General features: G+C 39.5%; 1 protein-coding gene across 2 annotated transcripts in view; it reads left to right on the forward strand.

Moving 5' to 3' along the window:
• Positions 1-19,186, forward strand: part of LOC117408423 (FERM domain-containing protein 3-like) — a 130,750-nt gene that overhangs the window by 67,766 nt on the left and 43,798 nt on the right. For both annotated transcript variants that reach the window (XM_034013398.3, XM_034013399.3), the window contains exons 2-4: positions 1,492-1,596; positions 8,366-8,408; positions 11,591-11,669. In XM_034013398.3, the coding sequence (XP_033869289.3) occupies positions 1,492-1,596; positions 8,366-8,408; positions 11,591-11,669 (227 nt within the window). The remainder of the gene's footprint in view (positions 1-1,491; positions 1,597-8,365; positions 8,409-11,590; positions 11,670-19,186) is intronic.

Genomic DNA, 19,186 nt, shown 5'->3' on the forward strand with positions numbered 1-19,186 from the left:
AAGAGCACGTAGTACGTATGACAGATGGATAAGAACGATTTCAAATAAGAGCAATTACAAAAAAACATGACTAAGGATACCTATAAGAGTAAAATCAAGTACAAGATACAGGAAATAGATGAAGTGATGTTAGTTCTTTGATAAGCTTTGAATATTATTATGCTAACTCTAGGGTCCTTGCAAACATTAAATATCCCATCTGACGTAAGTTGTTACAAGCTGATCAAAAGTCTGCCTATCCACCCTACAAATGGGTAAGATCAATGCCTTTCTGCTGGACTTGTCCACATTAACTACCATAGGTAATAAATACATTGAGGATACATAGCATTATTATGTGTTTTATGATGTGCATTCAAGGAGTAAGGGCACCTAAACAATGCATGAGCACTGCTGGTGTAAGACTATAATGACATTCTTCCTGAATGGGAATGGATATCATAAAACATTAAACAATGGTAGGTACTGCATTTTTCATGATTTAAGCAATAATGTGTGACCAGTAGGCTGTTGATCACACAGTTAATGTTATGCTAGTTATGGCCTTAGGCCTTAGGGATGAATGACCTGGCTGGCATTATTGATTTTTGGAACAAACTCAATATATGGATTTTTTGCTATAAAGTAAAATGAACATTCTGTAGTAATCTGACACCTATATGATGGGAAACACTGTTCACAAATAATGAACCAAGAACTTTGTTTTTACTTTGTCAACATTGGGGTCCATTGTTTTGATTTATATACTGTGGGTCCAGATCATCTCTTTGTGGGTCTAGGTTGTCTGGTGTATCTTTTTGCTTTTAAATGTATCTAGAGTGCCCTGTTTTAATTATTTAAAGTACTGTAATATTAGATACATTACATTAAGTAGCCTGTAAGTAGTCACATACCATGGTAAAAGTACAGCAACTAAATCATAATGAAAGCATGGCATGTATCGTAAATGGTCATAAACCATGGTAAGTACCATAAACCACAGTAAGTACCATAAACCATGGTAAGTGCATACAAAAAATATGGGAAAGCTATACAATCTCTTTCTATGGCAACACCAGTAACACTGCTCAACCTACATTAGCCCATATGCCAATCTAAAATCAGCAAAAAGCAAGTTTTGTTGTAAAGAAACTGCAAGATTTAACATAACTGTGGCAAGTGACTCATCTATATAGCTTAGTCCTGTATATAAAAGGCTTTCTTTCCAGCTGCTTCATTCAGGATATGTGCTGAGAGTTATGTAAGAAATCTATTCCACTTTTGTTTTCAAGGTACATTTTTTTTATACAATCAGTATCAGTCGTCTTCACTTACTTGTTTTACACAGGATTACACCTTGTAAATATATTACTTTCTTAGTGGAAATACAGATATTGCCTCTCTGTCTTTACAGTCTGAGCTGGACTTAATAGGATTTAATAGACTTCCTGGTAAATGGCGTTGGAATTCAGTCTTATCAGGTGTGTTTTTTCCCTCTTGTTTATTTTTCAGAGAGACACAAAAGGCCAGTACCTCCTGGATCATGTTTGCAACCATTACAGTCTCCTCGAGAAGGATTATTTTGGTATCAGATATGTTGACACAGAAAAACAACGGGTATGTCATTAAAATACACTAACACATTGAAACACTTACTGCTTTACTACCTTTCTACACAATAACTACATTCATTCAAAATGACTAGTTATTGTGTAGAAAGGTAGAAAAAACAAAAGTATAAAGCTATACTAGTCAATTGTCAATTTAATAGTTATCATTTTACATCATGAAAGATTGTGTACATTTTATGGAATCCCACATATTGTCTGCCTGGTCATACTTGAAAAGGAGACTTGAAAAGGAGATTTGCAGTCAGCATGTTTTATGTGATTACACAAAGAATAAATACATACATAAATACATAAATAATCATATGAATCAGATGAGATGTAGGTTTGCATACATTTCTTTCTTTTTTCTTTTCTCTTTATTATTTAATGCTCTCGCTCCTCCTGTACCTGTCTGTTTTCGCCTCCCTCTCGGCACGACCTACTCCTGTACACATTCCTATTTCCTTTTCACTACTGCTCCCTACCATGACTATCTTCAATATCTCCTCCCTGCCACTGCAAATCTAACTCCTCTAACCTCATATCCCTGCCTCTCCCTCTTTCCTCTGCTCACCCCCCCCCCCCCCCCCCCCCCCCCTCCGTGCTCTCTCTGGTGCCCTCTGTAATTGTGGCTTGGCTTTTTACAAGGCTGACTTAATCTCTGCCTTTGCCTCCCACCTCTCTCTCAACTTCCTAGCTCTGACTGAAACCTGGATCTCCCCTGATAACACTGCCACTCCAGCCGCCCTTTCCTCTATCTATGTCCTCTCCCACTCTCCTTGCCCCTGTGGATGGGGTGGGGGAACAGGACCTCTCTATCCCTCCCTGCTCTTTTCTGTCCCCCCTCCTCTCTCCTCTCTCGCTGTTAGCACCTTTGAGTTTCACACTGTTGAAATCACCTCCCCTTGTCGCCTCCTCCTCATTGTTCCTGGACCCCTGACTCACTTTCTTGATGAGCTTGACTTCCTTCTCTCCTCTCTCCCCTCTCCCTCCGCCGCTGTTGCTCTATTAGGTGACTTCAACATCCAACTCTCCAACCCTAACCACGCTGCTGGATTTCTTCCCCTTCTTCACTCCTTTGTCTTCTGTCTCTCCTCATTCCCCCCCCCAACTGGACCTCGTCTTCACCAGGGACTGCTTGCCCCCCGCCCTCTCGGTCACTCCTGTCGACATCTCTGACCACTACTTTATCTCCTTTCTCTCGCTCCCATCCCTTCCTGCTGCGCCGACCCCTTCTGTCACTTTCCGTCAAAACCTCTGTTCCCTCTCCCCCTCTGTCTTCTCCTCTGATGCTCTCTCACACCTCCCCTCTATCGACTCCTTCTCCCAACTCTCTGTAGACTCGGCTGCCTTGGATCTCTTTTGCTCGCTCCTTGCTTCCTTCTCTTCTACACTCACCTCTGCCAAACGCTACTACTTCCACGCTATCATTCAGTCTTCCACTAACAATCCCCATAAACTTTTCTCTACCTTCTCCTCCCTCCTTAGCCCCCCCCCGCTTCCACCCTCCTCCATCTCAGCTGATGACTGCCTCCTTCTTCTCCTCCAAAATTGCAGACATTCGCAAACTCTTCACTGCCTTGCTTCCCTCCCCACCCATACACTGTCCTCTGCTCACTCCTTCCCCATCACCCTCTGCAACCCCTATTATTCTACCCTCTGTCTCCTCCTTCCCGCCTCTCTCAGACTCTGATCTCTGCTCTCTGCTTCAGAGCCATAAACCCACCATGTGTGCTCTGGACCCCCTCCCCACTCACCTCTTTCAGGCTGCTGCCCCTGCTCTACTCCCTTTTATTTCCTCTCTCCTCAACACCTCTCTGCTCTCTGGCTGTTTCCCCTCTGCCTTCAAACAAGCCCCCATCTCCTCAACCCTCACTGGATCCCTCATCCCTCCAGAACTACCTTCCTGTATCCCTCCTCCCATTCTTCTCTAAAACCTTTGAGCGAGCGGTACACCACCAACTGCTTTCCTGTCAACACATTCTCTGCGCGATCCCCTCCAATCTGGTTTTCGCCTGGCACACTCCACTGAAACTCCTCTGCTCTCCGTCACAAAATCTCTACTCCCTGCTTGTGCCACCTCCCTCTCCTCTGTCCTAATTCTCCTTGACCTCTCTGCTGCCTTTGACACAGTTGACCACTATATTCTCCTGTCCTCCATTGCTGACCTGGGACTCTCCGGCACTGCTCTTGCCTGGTTCTCCTCCTACCTTTCCGAGCGCATGTACCGGGTGTCCTGGTGTGGCTCACCCTCCGCCTCTTGCTCTCTTTCGACAGGTGTCCCTCAAGTCTGAGTCCTGGGACCCCTCCTGTTTTCTCTCTACATCTGCTCCCTTGGTTCCCTCATCTCCTCCCATGGCTTCTTGTATCACTTCTATGCTGATGATGCCCAGATCTTCCTCTCCTTTCCCACCTCTGACTATGACATTTTCTCCTGTCGGTCGGCCATCTCCTCATGGATGCACTCGTATCATCAGAGCTATAACTAGGCATTTTAGCGCCCGGGGCAGGCAATCATATTTGTACCCCCTCCCCCCTCCCCGTTTTTTTTTCTTTTGGGGTGTTAAACATTGGGATGGTTGCTCACATTTCATAGTTTTGATTAACTTATTGTTATTTCAGAATCTCTCCTTTAACATGTTTGAAGGTTAGATTTCCTGCCAACGTTTATATTCAATCCACGCATTTTCAGTACCAACCAATGATAATGAGTTTGTTTTACGTATGGTCATTTTTTGTTAGTCAGGGCTGGAGTTTAGTTTTTGTCTCCACAGTAAAAGCTAAGGCTATGTGCTTATAATAAGGATGATTACATTGTTTTCTTTTTTCTGATCAAATTAAAACTTGATCAATAAGCGCATGCATTTGTGGAATTTTAGCAGTGTCGCCGTAAACAATAAAAAGTACTGTATGATTATTATTTTAGCAGCCACATTAACCCTTACAAAATCCTTTAATATCTCTATAATATCCTCATATATATAACTTTTAATAAGTTCATGTGTGGCATTTTCTCATAATCATTGATTGGTACTGTAAAAAAGCATGGATTGAAAACACAAACACAGATGCAATGACTTAATGGCTTGAAGCATATTCAGAAAGACATAAACTCGCATTTCCATATATATAGCTAGCAAAAAGAGAATTCTTCCAATACACTTGTTTTACAGTAATGCTTTTAAAAATAGCAAATGGAAGTGGGAGGGGGTCATTTGTTCTGAATTTTATTCCAATAAATAAATACTAGTACCACATTTAACATCTTGTAGTTCAGGATGGTGAATTTTAAGGGCCGTTTATCTATTTCAATTTTCTTATAAATTAATTTCTTACTTGTCTATCCTATTATAATATTTTTATTACGTAGGTGCTTAATAGGTGTTATGAAACATGCCTTTACATTTCAATACGTTTATAGCAGTGCTGGTCCTGAAGGCTGCAGGAGCGAATAAATAAATCGAACGACACAGATAATAACGAACTGGCGACGCTATGGTGTTGGTTTGTGTAGAACCAGGTTCGTGGTCGTTAAGACCGTTACTAAGGAAGTGACGCGTTCCCTTTTCTAGTGCAGAGGCGCATGTGCTCATCAGTCTGTGCTAGGGGGACGCTGACAGCTGACAAGTTCATTGAGAACTACAGAACAAAATTATTACTCGAGTGGCAATGCATTTACTGTAAGTCGTTTTTCCGCCCCTAGTTACGGCTCTGCGCATCATGTCAAACTCAACCTCTCCAAATCAGACCTCCTTTTCTTCCACCCTCTTCCTCCCCCACCGCTGATCTCTCTATCTCTATTTTGCTTGAATCCACCATCTTCTCTCCCTCCTCATCCACCAAGAACCTTGTTGTCACTCTTGACCCCTCCCTCTCCTACTCTCAGCACATCTCTACTCTGGCACGCTCCTGTCGCTTCTTCCTCAGCAAAATATGCAGAATGTGCCCCTTCCTCAACAACTACTCCACCCAGCTCCTAGTTCAGGCCCTGGTACTGGCCTGCCTTGACTACTGCAACTCCCTCCTGGTCGGCCTTCCTGCCTGTGCTACCTGTCCGCTCCAGCTCTTCCAAAACTCTGCTGCTTGCCTTGGCTTTTCCCTTCCTCGTTTCTCCCATGCTACATAGCTACTTCGCTCTCTGCACTGGATGACATGCTTGCTCGCATCCAATTCAAAACTCTTGTACTCGCTGTCTTGACCTTTCAGCTCCCTCCTATCTCCAAACTATCATTTCTCCTTACACCCCCTCTCGTCCACTCCGCTCCTCCACCTCCGGCAGACTAGCTGTACCCCCCCACCACTCCCCTGCCTCCAGAGCCCGCTCCATCTCCACCCTTACCCCTCAGTGGTGGAACGACCTGACCATAGATATCAGGCCTGCTCAGTCCCTGACCACCTTCTGGCACCTCCTGTTTAGACAACATCTGTAAACATCACAACTGGACTGTATGGCACCCAATTGTACCAGTAATTGCATCAGGTGGTACTTGCACTGAACTGCTCCATACTTTGCCGCACTCAACTACTGCTGCTAACTATAACTGCTTATTGTATCTTGTATTTGATTTTACTCTTATAGGTAACTGTACTCACTTTTTTGTAATTGCTCTTATTTGAAATCATTCTCATCCATTTATCATACTTACTGGACTTTACTTATATCAGCAAATATTTACTATATGTTATAACTGCTCTTAGTCAAACTTGTTCTTACTTATACCTTACTGTATTCTTTATGTTGCTCTTACTTGAATTTGATCTTATTGTACTTTCATAACTGCTCTTATCTGTATTATGATATTCTGTAATGTGATATTTTATAATGAGATAACTTGTAATGTGATATTGTATAATGCGATACTTTGTACTTTGATATTTTGTAACAACTGTAAGTCACCCTGGAAAAGGGCGTCTGCTAAGAAATAAATAATAATAATGTAGGGATTACTTAATGTCTACAAAAAAATGTCTGTTAACCACTTTGAATAGCTGTGACTCCTGAATGTTATGGGATTCTCCAAGGACCATGATATTTCTTATTGGCTCTGTACTATAGTGGAAGTCCATACAGGTATTTACTACAAAGTGTCATTAACAGTTTTTTTTCGGAAAAGAGAAAAAACATTGCAGTTTAAAAAAAAAAAGAAATTGAAATAAACAACTGAGAATTTGAATCCATGGGAATCCATTGTTAAACTGATTATTTCTGAAATTAGAAAATTGTGGCACATTTTGGAGGGAAAGGCTTTGTTGTTTTCCTACATTATTGCTGCATAATTCACTCAAAATCTAAATTATAAAACGATCCAAAACCAAATTCCATTACATTAAGTAGCTTTCAGCTAATATCGTTATTCATTTATTATCTTACAATCCAGCAAGATCAATTTTGGAAAAAACACATACGTTTTCCTTCTCCATTGCGCACAGGGTGACATAAACCCCCGAAAACAAAACAGTTAAGACTTGGTTGCCATAGCAATAGAAACAAAAGTTCAGTACAGTTTACCAAGAGACATCACTGTGCCTGCTGATACTAGTAACGGATTATAAATTATTTAGGTATCTTTATGTTTTAGTAATAATGCTGTCATGCTCTTGCAGGAAGTGTGTAACTACCTAACCCACAAAGCAAGCTACACTGAACTCAAAATACTTACATTTTTAATTGGCAGTGAGGCACGAGATGGTGATTAATAATGACTAAGATATACCAAACTGGAATTATGTCATCAAATAATAGAGAGAAATAGGCCAGAAATAAAACAGTAAAATGCTTATCAGCATACTGTTACCACCACTACTAATATAACTATTTCGAAGCAATACAACTATGGCAAAGGTTTATACATATTAAAGGCCCCCCCCCCCCCCCCTTAATGATTGTGTAGATGTCTTGTAACACTAAACCTACCTTTTAGCATAACATTGTAAAAAAAATACTTATTAGGTACAGTACAGTATATTAAAATGTTTTTAAATAAACTACTGCTTACTGTCACTTCCAACCTAAATGGTCAAATTCCTTTGGCTGACAAACTTTTGGAATTGCATTCATTTCCGGGGATTACCTTGGTCACTGTAAAACTGAGATTCCACAACTATCTATCTACTGAAGGTGGTCTGTGTGCTGGTGCATCATCGTCTATAAACACATTCTCAAGTGGCAGGTGTTGGGCTTGAAACACAGGTGGGGGCCCTGTAGAAACACCTGGATGTATCAGGCTGCTGACCACATGTCACCAAATGGGTTTCCTATTTACTTTTGACATGTCTCTGTATAAAGGGTCCTATTTTGAATCAAGTGCAAAAGCAAAGACACATTTTGTACGTACAAAAAAGCCACAATAAAGCAAGCAAGAAACAACTTAGTTATGAGCAGTTACATTTTTGTATTTGAGCATTTTCTTTCTTGATAAAAAATAATTGATTATTTTATTCTTAAAATGTGTCCTTGCCTTTGCACAAAATTATGGGGTCCGTAGTGTCAGCAAACCAGTTATATCTATATATTTTTTCAAAATACCTCTGCTTTACATTTCCCACACAGATATGAGAAAATATCTAAGACTATAAATGTAATTAATTTGTGTCTCCCTGGATGGGGAAGCAACAAGAATACATTTAGTTTTTGCATATATTTGCCAAGTGAAGCATGTTTGTTTGAAATGCAAACGTTCCTGCTGCAGCATTCAAGAATCACTGCCACCCTAAACTGTTTATATTTATACACAGCTCCGGTTAATAAGAATGATCTGTTTGTCTTTCTCTTGCAGCACTGGCTCGAGCCTAACAAGACTGTTGTGAAGCAAATGAAATGTAAGTGTTGTCAGTATTTTTTGTTGTTGTTGTTTATTTCAAGCAAACAATGCTTAAATATGTATCCAGATGGTGCTGTCGTAGTCCTGTGCCAAATTGAAACCCTGAAAGGGATTAAATATTTGCTCCTTTGCAACACATTTCAATATGCGTAGAAAAGCTTGGCTTTACAAATCGTTAGTAGGTGTCTGGTTGCAGCAATAGGCCTGCAGGACGTTTGAACTCATTTGACCCAGTCTTTGATTGCTCGCACAGGGTAAGCCCTGTAATAACTGTACACAGAGGTATTGAAACCCATTTATTTCAAATCTACCAAGGTAATTAATAACAGACATACGGTAGATGTTGTGAATTAGGTAACAAAAACTATATAAACACCAAATGATAAACACCAGTTGAACGAGTCTGAAAAGGGACATATGCATGAACAGATGTGCTGTAATAGTGTACAGTATGTGATGGTGTACTCACTGTTGCTCTAAATTCACTAAAGTGACCCACAGCCACTGCTTTAGTCACTTGGATACTGTAATACAAAACTTTTCTACTTTTAACCAGGAACTTGTTGTTTATGTTGGCAAAGAGCTGTACTGTACATGTCTAGAAAACTCAATGTGACACAACCTACAATAGCTTCTCTAACTGCCTAAAGGGATCACTGGCCAAATACAATATTCCAGAATGCTCAAACAGATGTGTCCACATGTGAGATGTGACTTTGTCAAATCCTAGCAAAAGTCATATCTAATTTATGGCAAAAGTATTGAATATCAAAACACATACAAGCAATGGAATTGACTGATTGGGTACTCTTCTGCTGTGCATGCCTTGTGGTTGTTTTTTAACTGTATTAATACTAGAACTCATGCAGGTTGTGTCTCCACCGACCCAAATACTGTTATTTCAATTAGACAGTTTGCTTTTTACAAGCACTACCTGACAAGATATGACATTAATCCCTGTGGCAAAGCAGAAATTGTCACTGTGCTATCAAAATAATTCAGTCTGTCACAAAAAATAAAGAAGAAAAAAATAATATTGTGCTACAATGGTTTTGGGAATGTGTGTAATATAACAGTCAGTTGTAGAGTGCTGCCACTGGTGCAGTATATGAAACATATGTAAGCCTTAATATTGGATGTCTAACATCAGCATCTGCTTGACATAAAATACACTGTCAAATGAAAACATTACAAAGTTAGTATCGGGTATGACCTCCCTGAGCATTAATACAATCCTGGCAGCGTTGATGCATAGACCTGATCAGCCTGGATAGACTGCTGTGGGATGTTCCACCACTCTTCCTGTGCAGCTGCAGCCAACTGGCGAAGGTTGGCAAGTTGCGGTTGTCTCCTGTGGATGGCAATGGTGATTTGGTCCCACATATGTTCTATTGGACTCAGGTCAGGAGAACAAGCTGGCCATGAAATTCCTCCCCACATCATCATACCTCCACCGCCTCACCAGTTGGCTTGAACAACGCAACAGTCAGCATAACACTCACCGCGTCTCCACACGTCAGGTCTGTCGAGCAAAACAGCATTCATCGATGAATAAAACACTCCACCACTCTCTCTGCCGCCACCTCAGATGTTCTCTGGCCCACAGAAGACAGTGATTTCATCTCTCAGCTGTCAGCATCTTACCCCTGAACTGCTCGTGCTGTAGCCACTGCAGTCTGAAAATGATTACACAGATGGATGTGACGGTTCTGGGCCGGTTTGGTGCCCCTCTGCCTTCCAGGACATGGCCTCTCCCTCACAGAGCCGGTTTCCTGGTTTCTCTGGACTAGTCTGCTGATTATTAAAGCAGAACATCTCATTCTCTGGGCAACTTCTCTCACAGACAGGCCGCCTTCAATCATGCCGATAGCAACTAGGCGATCTTCATTACTCAAGCGGGGCATGGTCGTATCTTTTGCTGTTATTGCATTAATTAAAATCATGTCTTTTCGAATGGCTATTTATACAGATTCTTAATTAACTCATTTTGGCAATTTTAATTCAACTCAAATACCAAACACTGAGCACCTGGCATTTTATGAAATCACATGACTTGAACTCAGTATTTTTTTTATCCCAAGGAGCAATATTACTCAAACAATCAACTAACATATTAGTTCACTATTTAAAATGTAAATAACAGTATGTATGTGCCCAATGAGTTATTGATGTAAAACTTCGACTGTTGCATTTTCATTGTGCATCATTATATAAGAGGGCTATGGTGAGCAAGTTACTTTGAATTATTAATTGGGATTTGAGAAAAAAGTCCCTTGTCTTTTTTTGCAAAGTTACCTGAGCAAATTGATACTGATATTGGATTGAACTGATTATTTGAACTTTTTTTTTACTTTTCATGGCAGCAGTGTATTTTAAGTTGTGATATACTTTGAACCATCTAACACAGTCATCATTAAGAGCAGGTGGTTGCTTGCAGTTTGCTGGTTCACTCTGTCTGATGCCAAGGTTCCTCTGAAAGATCGGAAGAAAAGGGCTTGCTGTCAATCAGCTTGCTTTGTATAATCCCATCTTTTCTGAAAATGGCAGGAGAAATGTCATGGGTAACACTTTAGCCAGAGGGAATGATGTTGTGTAGAATATTGTGTAGAATATTTCTTCAGGTTGTTGCTCCTGCATTAAAAATGAGCAGTGTAAGCACCCTTATTATAATATCGACTGTAACCGAGAAAAGGCTTGGTTTACTTTTTTTTATGATTTTCTGATTAGTAATAACAATTTAAGTATTTTATCTTCCTATTATTATTATTATTATTATTATTATTATTATTATTATTATTATTATTATTATTATTATTATTATTAGTAGTAGTAGTAGTAGTAGTATTATTTGCCAGCCTTTTAAAATGAATGTAACTTACCCATTTACAAAGCTAAATGCCGGTTTGAGAATGTGCTCAGGTCAAATTTAATTGGCAAATAATTAACGTTGCCTTTCAATTTTGAGGTTTTTAGGGATTGTTAGGCTGCTGGTTGTGGATGGGCTTCCATGTTCAACTTCTAACCTACAGTATTTGGTCTTTGTCAGTAAACAGTGCAGTACAGTATGTCACAAGTCTGACAGTGTATCACAAAACATGACAGTAGCTATTTTAAATGTACAGATGGTCATACACCTTACCTGTGTTAGTAATACTTGTCTCATCTGTTCTCAATTTTCAGCTCATCCACCATATACCATGTGCTTTAGAGTGAAATTCTATCCCCATGAACCCATGAAGATAAAAGAAGAGCTTACCAGGTACTTTAAAATTTGATATGCACAGAGATTAATATATTGGGGACCTACAGTGATTAAAACTTATTCATATAGGGATTGTCCACTGAGATGTGACAGTAGCGAAAGTTACACAAAAATATATGCAGAATATATATATATATATATATATATATATATATGTGTGTGTTGTGTGTTGTGTGTGTTGTGTGTGTGTGTGTTGTGTGTGTGTGGTGTGTGTGTGTGTGTTGTGTGTGTGTGTTGTGTGCGTGTGTTGTGTGTGTGTTTATATAAATCAGACAATTCATGTTTAAAGTGGTTATAGCTAAATCATAAATTAATACATTTTACCTGTCATGCGGTTCCATTCACTATATACGTCTCAAATTTGCAGTTTATAATGAAAAACTTGTTCAAGAAAACATTCATTTTCATTTTAAAACATGACATCTAGTACTGTGCTAGGTTAAAGAAACATGACATCTAGTACTGTGCTAGGTTAAAGAAACATGACATCTAGTACTGCGCTAGGTTAAAGAAACATGACATCTAGTACTGTGCTAGGTTAAAGAAACATGACATCTAGTACTGCGCTAGGTTAAAGAAACATGACATCTAGTACTGTGCTAGGTTAAAGAAACATGACATCTAGTACTGTGCTAGGTTAAAGGAACCTAGTACAGGATTTTCTGTAAACAAAACAACATTTAGACCTAAGGACCCATTTGGATTAGACCTGAATTCTGTACTCTGGCTGGTATGGTTGATAATATTTGTTTCACTAAGGAAAAAAAAGGCCATGGGGGACTAGAAATAGCTACCATTGCATCTGCATGGACTGCATGATGGACGCCACTAGCAGTACAAATCCACTGAAACATAAAATATGAAATGTTTTACGAGACCCTTTACTGGGTCAGGCAGACAGAAATCACTCAAAAGGCCTTTGCTAGCTATTACTGTTATACTGTATAAGACAAATAAGGACAAAGTCCTTGCCTTCACCAAGTTTATATCTGGTGACCTGATGGTCATTATGCATCACTAGCATAGTGCTACAAAAAGTAATTAAACAGTTATATATGTGACTAGAAAATCCTCTGAAAGTTCCCAATGGTTTAATCTGTTTACATATTCTCAGAATTTTTTGAGGAGCTTTGTTTTAATAAAGTCCCCACAGGTCAGATACATTCTTTGTATTTAAACAGTTCCCCTCTGTTTCTCGTGTTACATTTTTCAACTGCAGAAAATGCCATTCAGGATATCAAAGTAATATTATACTAGAGATGACAATACATTTAATTATGTGATAAAAAGATGATGTAGATTATTCACTACCACGATTAATTAGGATGAAAACAGGAGGCAACCAACCCAGAGGATGTAAGTAATATTTCCCCATGGCAATGTATTCAATGAGCACCAGAAAGCCATGACTTTGGAATATGTTCAGGTCACTGCAGTCAGGAGTGGTAATCTTTGAAGCAGGTTTTCTAATCATATTGAAACATAACTGATTAATTTTTGTGAGACAAACAGACACACTGTGCTTGTTTAATGCAGAACATTTATTCACATATTATACAGGTTCTGATCACTCTGGTCTGTCATGTCTGCGGCTTCAGCTGAGAGTCCTGTTCCCAAGGAAACGCTGACAATGGGGGTGTTGTTCACACCGTGCCTCTCTGTTAGCTTACTAAAGGACAGATGTGTTCACAGTGGAGCAAGATAGAGTGCTCAGACAGCTCCAAGCCTACTCTGGAGTAAATAAGATAAGGTAGTTCAAGATCAAATCATTAAATTACAAGCCTCACAAAGCAATGTCAAGCATGTCACACAAATCCATAAGTAAAAATTACAACCCTTATAAAAGTTTACTGTGGTAAAGTAATGTGCAGTGAAACATGGTAAAAGAATTGAAAGCACAGTAAAGGTAAAAACCGTAAGTATTATAAACCAATTACGGTTAACAATGGTACAGTATAGGAAACGCCTAAAATTACCATGTACCAAGTTTACTATGAAAAACTTACAACTGTCTGGAACATGATCATAAAAAGCACTATTTAAGGGAAATATTTTAAATTCTATTGAAAGATGCCTTACCCTTTCCCAGCTCTTTATTTATTTATGACTACACACCCAAGATCTGAAGTATTTTATATTCTATGGTGCCTGATACCACTCTACTAACACTTAAATATAATAATATTGTGTTTGTAAGGACTTCATAGGGGGTTATGAGGAAATCAAATGGTTGTGTTGCAGATTATATATGCTAATAAGATTAGGAGTGACGTTTCTGACTATACCAGCTCCTCTCTGTGATATTGTTAATGAAGATGGATGCTAGGTTGAAATATTCCCATGCACTTGTTTAATGAGCTAGCCTTTGTTTGCTGGAATAATATAGTGAAGAGCAGGCTTTGATCACGAGATGGCAAGATAAGTGATGTGTGATTCCAGCAGTCTCTTTTGAAAGGGAGGAAGGAGGAGGGATTTTGATCCCAGGGCAATTCAATGCATAATGGAAATCACTCCAACTTGTACAGTGTGGTATAAAAAAAGGTTTATGTAGTATGAATACTGAAAAATGTGAAGGTTCTATTTGCTTTCATTTTTGAATCCCTGTGGCTTCAAAAGGTCTCTCAAACATGTATTCTCTCTAAGTGCAGACAGTGCACCAGATTGTTCTACAGAATGTGGTATTTCTTACTTCCACTAGGGGCAGAATGTTGCAGGGGTTTGGTTTATCGTTATACTCTGGTGAGGCTACAGTTATGACTGAAACAGAAAATGAGATGTAAAGTGATTCAAAACAACAAGAAGAATACATCACGTTCAAGTCTTTATATTATTAATAGATAACGCCACCTACTGCCAGCAAAACAAAAGGACACTTGAGCACTAGATATTAACTAGATGGTACTGACTCTTACTTTTATAAAGATGCTTTGGTTGATTCAGCTTATGATACTGTATGTCTATGGCTGGCAAATAGAACGAAAAGCACTGTGGCTCCTCAAATACTGAACAACAGTATTAGAGTAATTGCAATAAGAACCACTTGAAATGGTTGCAGACATAAATATGTGAGGCTAAATAAGTATGTGCTGCAGAATGTTTGTTGTTAAACCCTTATTGGCTTATTGTTGAGGAGGTATGTATGGTGTGAGGTTAAAGGTGTTTTAAAGAGGAGATCCTGCAGACAGACATATGCGTTTTGCTTTTTTTTATTGTCATTGCTTTCAAAACTGGACCTGTAAACAAAGAAAAGGTTGTCTTCAGGCAAGATGACTGAGGAGATGCAGCTTCTAGTAATAAACATAATTACTGGGCTTTACTCTTGGCAATAGAGCTTAGACTACTATCGCTCCCAAAGTGATTACTAACACAATGTAATCACTGGAACGTCAGTCACTCATTTCACTCAGCCTTTGTGTGTCTCAGGGGTCTCAGTCTTCCTCCATTTTTTTCCTAATTTCAAGATAGATCTGGTTTAGAGCCATTAGCGAGTGCTGTTCTAGAAAATCAATGGCTGTGTGTCAGAAACCTTGTTTGCATGGATCTGCTAAGGAAAAGTTTGCTTGTATAAGTGTGTGATGTGCACTGCCTGAAGCTGGGAATCATCTGAAACAACTGGTCCATTGCAAGCACCCTGGGCATCAACAAAGACAGAGTGGACCCCACATCAAGTAGAGTAGGACTGTGTAAATGCAGAACTATCATCTTAATACATTAGGAAAACATAGTCATTTGAAGAAAAAATGAAATATATACTGAGCATCAAAAGAAATGTATCACTTATATATGAGCATCAAAAGAAATGTATCACTTATATATGAGCATCAAAAGAAACTTATCACTTATATTTGGATAAAATTCACTAGATGTAATCGAAAAATGGCAAACTCTGTTTTAGAGCAGGTGCAGTGATTTTTTATTGTGCTGATTAACAATTGACATCACGAAGATGCTGCAAAATGATCTGTCGATCTTGGGCAGGGGTTGTGAGTCTTGGTCTCCCAGTTCATGGCCTGTCATTGACAGAGTGTGTCTGGTTATACCGTCTCACCAGGTTTGAAATTGCTGGCTGTGAGCACCCAAAACGGCGAGCCACAGTACGCTGCCTTAGTCCAGCCTCCAACATGCCGACTGCACAAAGGCACTCCTCTCTTGACAGACGTGGCATATTGTTTTTTTTTTCTGTGGTTTTCTTTATTGCTTTTATTCAAGCTTGTAATTCAACAGCTGAAATCACTCCATGTCCAGTGTCCAATCAACTGTCTCACTAATTAGGTGATTAAGTGCATATGCTTCAGTCACAGTCACTCAAGCGTGTCATGGTCAAGGATGAATGGGTGAGTGATTAAAAAGAAACCAAAAACATTCCATCAATGTCCATCATTTATTTATTTTTTGAAAATAAATGTGTTATAATAGTTTCTTTTGATGCTCGGTATAGAAAATTTCGCTCTCAGTGCACTCTCTGTTGGTGTAATAATCTTGCTTTAATGCAGTAAAAAATAGCTTGTACAGCACAAACCATAATTACGCAAATCAAAGAGTGCCTACCACTGAGCTGAGGGGTGTCCCAGTATCTACATAATGAATTGACTTCCTGACTTTCTTAAAAAAAAAAAAAAATGTATGGGCCATTACACCTTAAGAAAAGCTTAATTAGACATGTTTTATTTGCATTGAGATTGGGTATTGTAGTCAGTATTGAGTTTAAGGATCGTTATTTTCATTTCTAATAATGTTTAGTCAAACCCTATAGCTCTGCAAAGTATCTCTTTAAACATACTGCATAAATCCTATTACAACTGCTTTAATTGCCATTTCCATTCAACATATTTTAAATGTTATAATTTAGCATCCAGTAAGTATTTCTAAAAAAATACCATCATTTTATTTGTAAGTGTCACACGGCTGGCTGAGTGGTGCCGTCAAATGCAGGAAATGACTACACAGAGACAGGACAGATGAGGTGGAATGATGAAGGCGCTTGCTTGCGTCGGTTTATTATAAATTAAAAAAGGTTTTAACAAAACACAGGACATGGCACTTGTGGCCAAAATAAACAGACAAACAAAACGAACAGACACTAACAAACAGGGACGAACACTAAACAAACACGTTCCGTGCTGCTTCTCCAGCACGACGTAGCAATTGATTATTTTTATTCTTTACCTCCTCTCTCTCTCTCCCGTTCCTTCGCCCTGAACACACAACCCCGAGTGAGTGAAACGTGCACCTATATATACTGTTGTGCCGGGATTCAATTACTAATTAATTATTCACTTGAATCCCAGCACGTGAATTAATTATGTGCAACCTCGTGCTCGCATATTATATACTTTAAATGCACGTGAAGTGATGTGCAATCCCGTGCCTAAATACAATTATACATTTTAAATAACTCGTGCTGCACACACCCATTTATATCCCGTGCAGCCATCTCTATACACCAACATTAACAACACACCACACGCAACATACAATACAGAAATGCACACAGGGGCGGAGCATATTGCCACAGTAAGTAATTCGAAGTATTTAGTATTAGCTTTCAATTTATTGTGAAGAATTATTTAAAACCATGTACGTAGCTAACACGAGAAAGTCCTGTATTATGCATTTTTTTTAAGTAAATCTGATGTGATCAACAGAAATCCTTGTGTCAAAGTCTTAAAACTTAAAATATGATCTGTTTGTATTCTCAGTGAATATTTTGGTCCTACTTTAAAGATTTGATTAGAAACAGCTCAATGTAAAAGTACAGTATCACAAATGATTAAGAAAGTGAATAAAAAGTACAGTATCTGCTAAAAAATGTAAAAACGTCCATGCTGCGGTGCCAAACGTATTCACATATTTGTTATGTTTTAAATAACATTATGGTTGTACCCTTCTTTAATTGTAACCATTGTTTGTGGTTCGGGCGGCAGGAGCAAGTCTCCTCCCTAGTTCATCCAGACAATCTATCAATTAACCTTCCTATTTAATAGCTGGGTCAAACACTCATTCTCTGTCTTGCTTTTTGCGTTCTCCCCTGCCCTCCAAAACACAGCACCACCTCTGCAACGGTCTTCTTCTGGGGGCAAGTGACGTTCACTTCCCAACCTTAAGCCTAGCCGAGCTGGCCTCAACCTCCGAGAGGAAGGTTCTCCGAGAGCCAGAGGGGACCCCTGGCCAAATCTTAACAATCTTTCTATCATTCCAGGTTCCCCCTGGAGGCAGCGTACTTATGCAGCACAACAAATCCCACCTGTCGTTTTCATTTCTGCTGTCTGTGCTTCTCTATGCATTGTCAGACTTTACTTTTTCTGTGCTTTGTTTGTGAGAAAATTTTATAGGATCGGTTTGTTTTATATGCGTTTGTTTGGTGGGCTCTGCCATACCTCTCTCAGCTTCACGGTGACCGGTGATGCTCCGCCATGCTCTGTGTCTGCCGCCTCAGCCCTGCTGACCCATTCAGTCTCCAGAATTAGGAGCAACACATTCATTCTTACTAAAATATTTCATTACATTAACACTATATATGCTTTGGTTGTTCAGATGTTTGTGACGTACTCAATAAAACAAAAACAAAAAAATAATTACATCCGGCTGTTTCTCCTTCACTATGTAACACAATTTTTGTTCCTGGGTAGTAAGTGTTATTTCCTAATTGCTTATGCCTCAAAAGTATAGAAAATGGCTATTATTCCCCCCAGACTTTGCTTTGGTGACCTGGACAGTGATATTTTGAAATTTACCTATTTCCAATGAGAAAACGTGTTCACTTTTCGTTCACATAAAGTCAGAAAAAAACAACATATGAATCCAAATTAACATGTATTTATAGTAAAGTAATACAAAATGACTACAAAAGATTTAGAAGTGAGTAGTTTTTCGAGATTTACAATTATACTGTAAATCACTTTCACGAATCAGCCCCCAAATGTAGTCTCTCATCATGTTCTCGTTATACTGTCCTTGGTAGTGGCGTGAGCATCAAGGATATGGACTTTGAGGGACATCCTACAGCCCATTGTGCCGTAGTTCTTCACCAGAGTCTCAACCAGCTCCACATAGTTTTCGGCCTTGTGATTGCCCAGGAAGCCCCGAACCACTGCGACAAAGCTGTTCCAAGCCGCTTTCTCCTTACTAGTGAGCTTCTTGGGGAATTCATTGCACTCCAGGATCTTCTTTATCTGTGGTCCGACGAAGACACCGGCTTTGACCTTTGCCTCAGACAGCTTAGGGAAGAAGTCTTGAAGGTACTTGAAGGCTGCCGACTCCTTATCTAGAGCTCTAACAAATTGTTTCATAAGGCCCAATTTGATGTGCAGTGGTGGCATCAGCACCTTCCGGGGGTCCACCAGTGGCTCCCACTTGACGTTGTTCCTCCCCACAGAGAACTCGGTCCGCTGTGGCCAGTCCCGCCTGTGGTAGTGCGCCTTCGTGTCCCTGCTGTCCCAAAGGGCAGCAGTGTGGAGTAGTGGTTAGGGCTCTGGACACTGCTGCTGTACCCTTGAGCAAGGTACTTTACCTAG

The sequence above is a fragment of the Acipenser ruthenus genome, chromosome 2 (assembly GCF_902713425.1).
Source record: "Acipenser ruthenus chromosome 2, fAciRut3.2 maternal haplotype, whole genome shotgun sequence".
In the NCBI taxonomy this organism is placed as follows: domain Eukaryota; kingdom Metazoa; phylum Chordata; class Actinopteri; order Acipenseriformes; family Acipenseridae; genus Acipenser; species Acipenser ruthenus.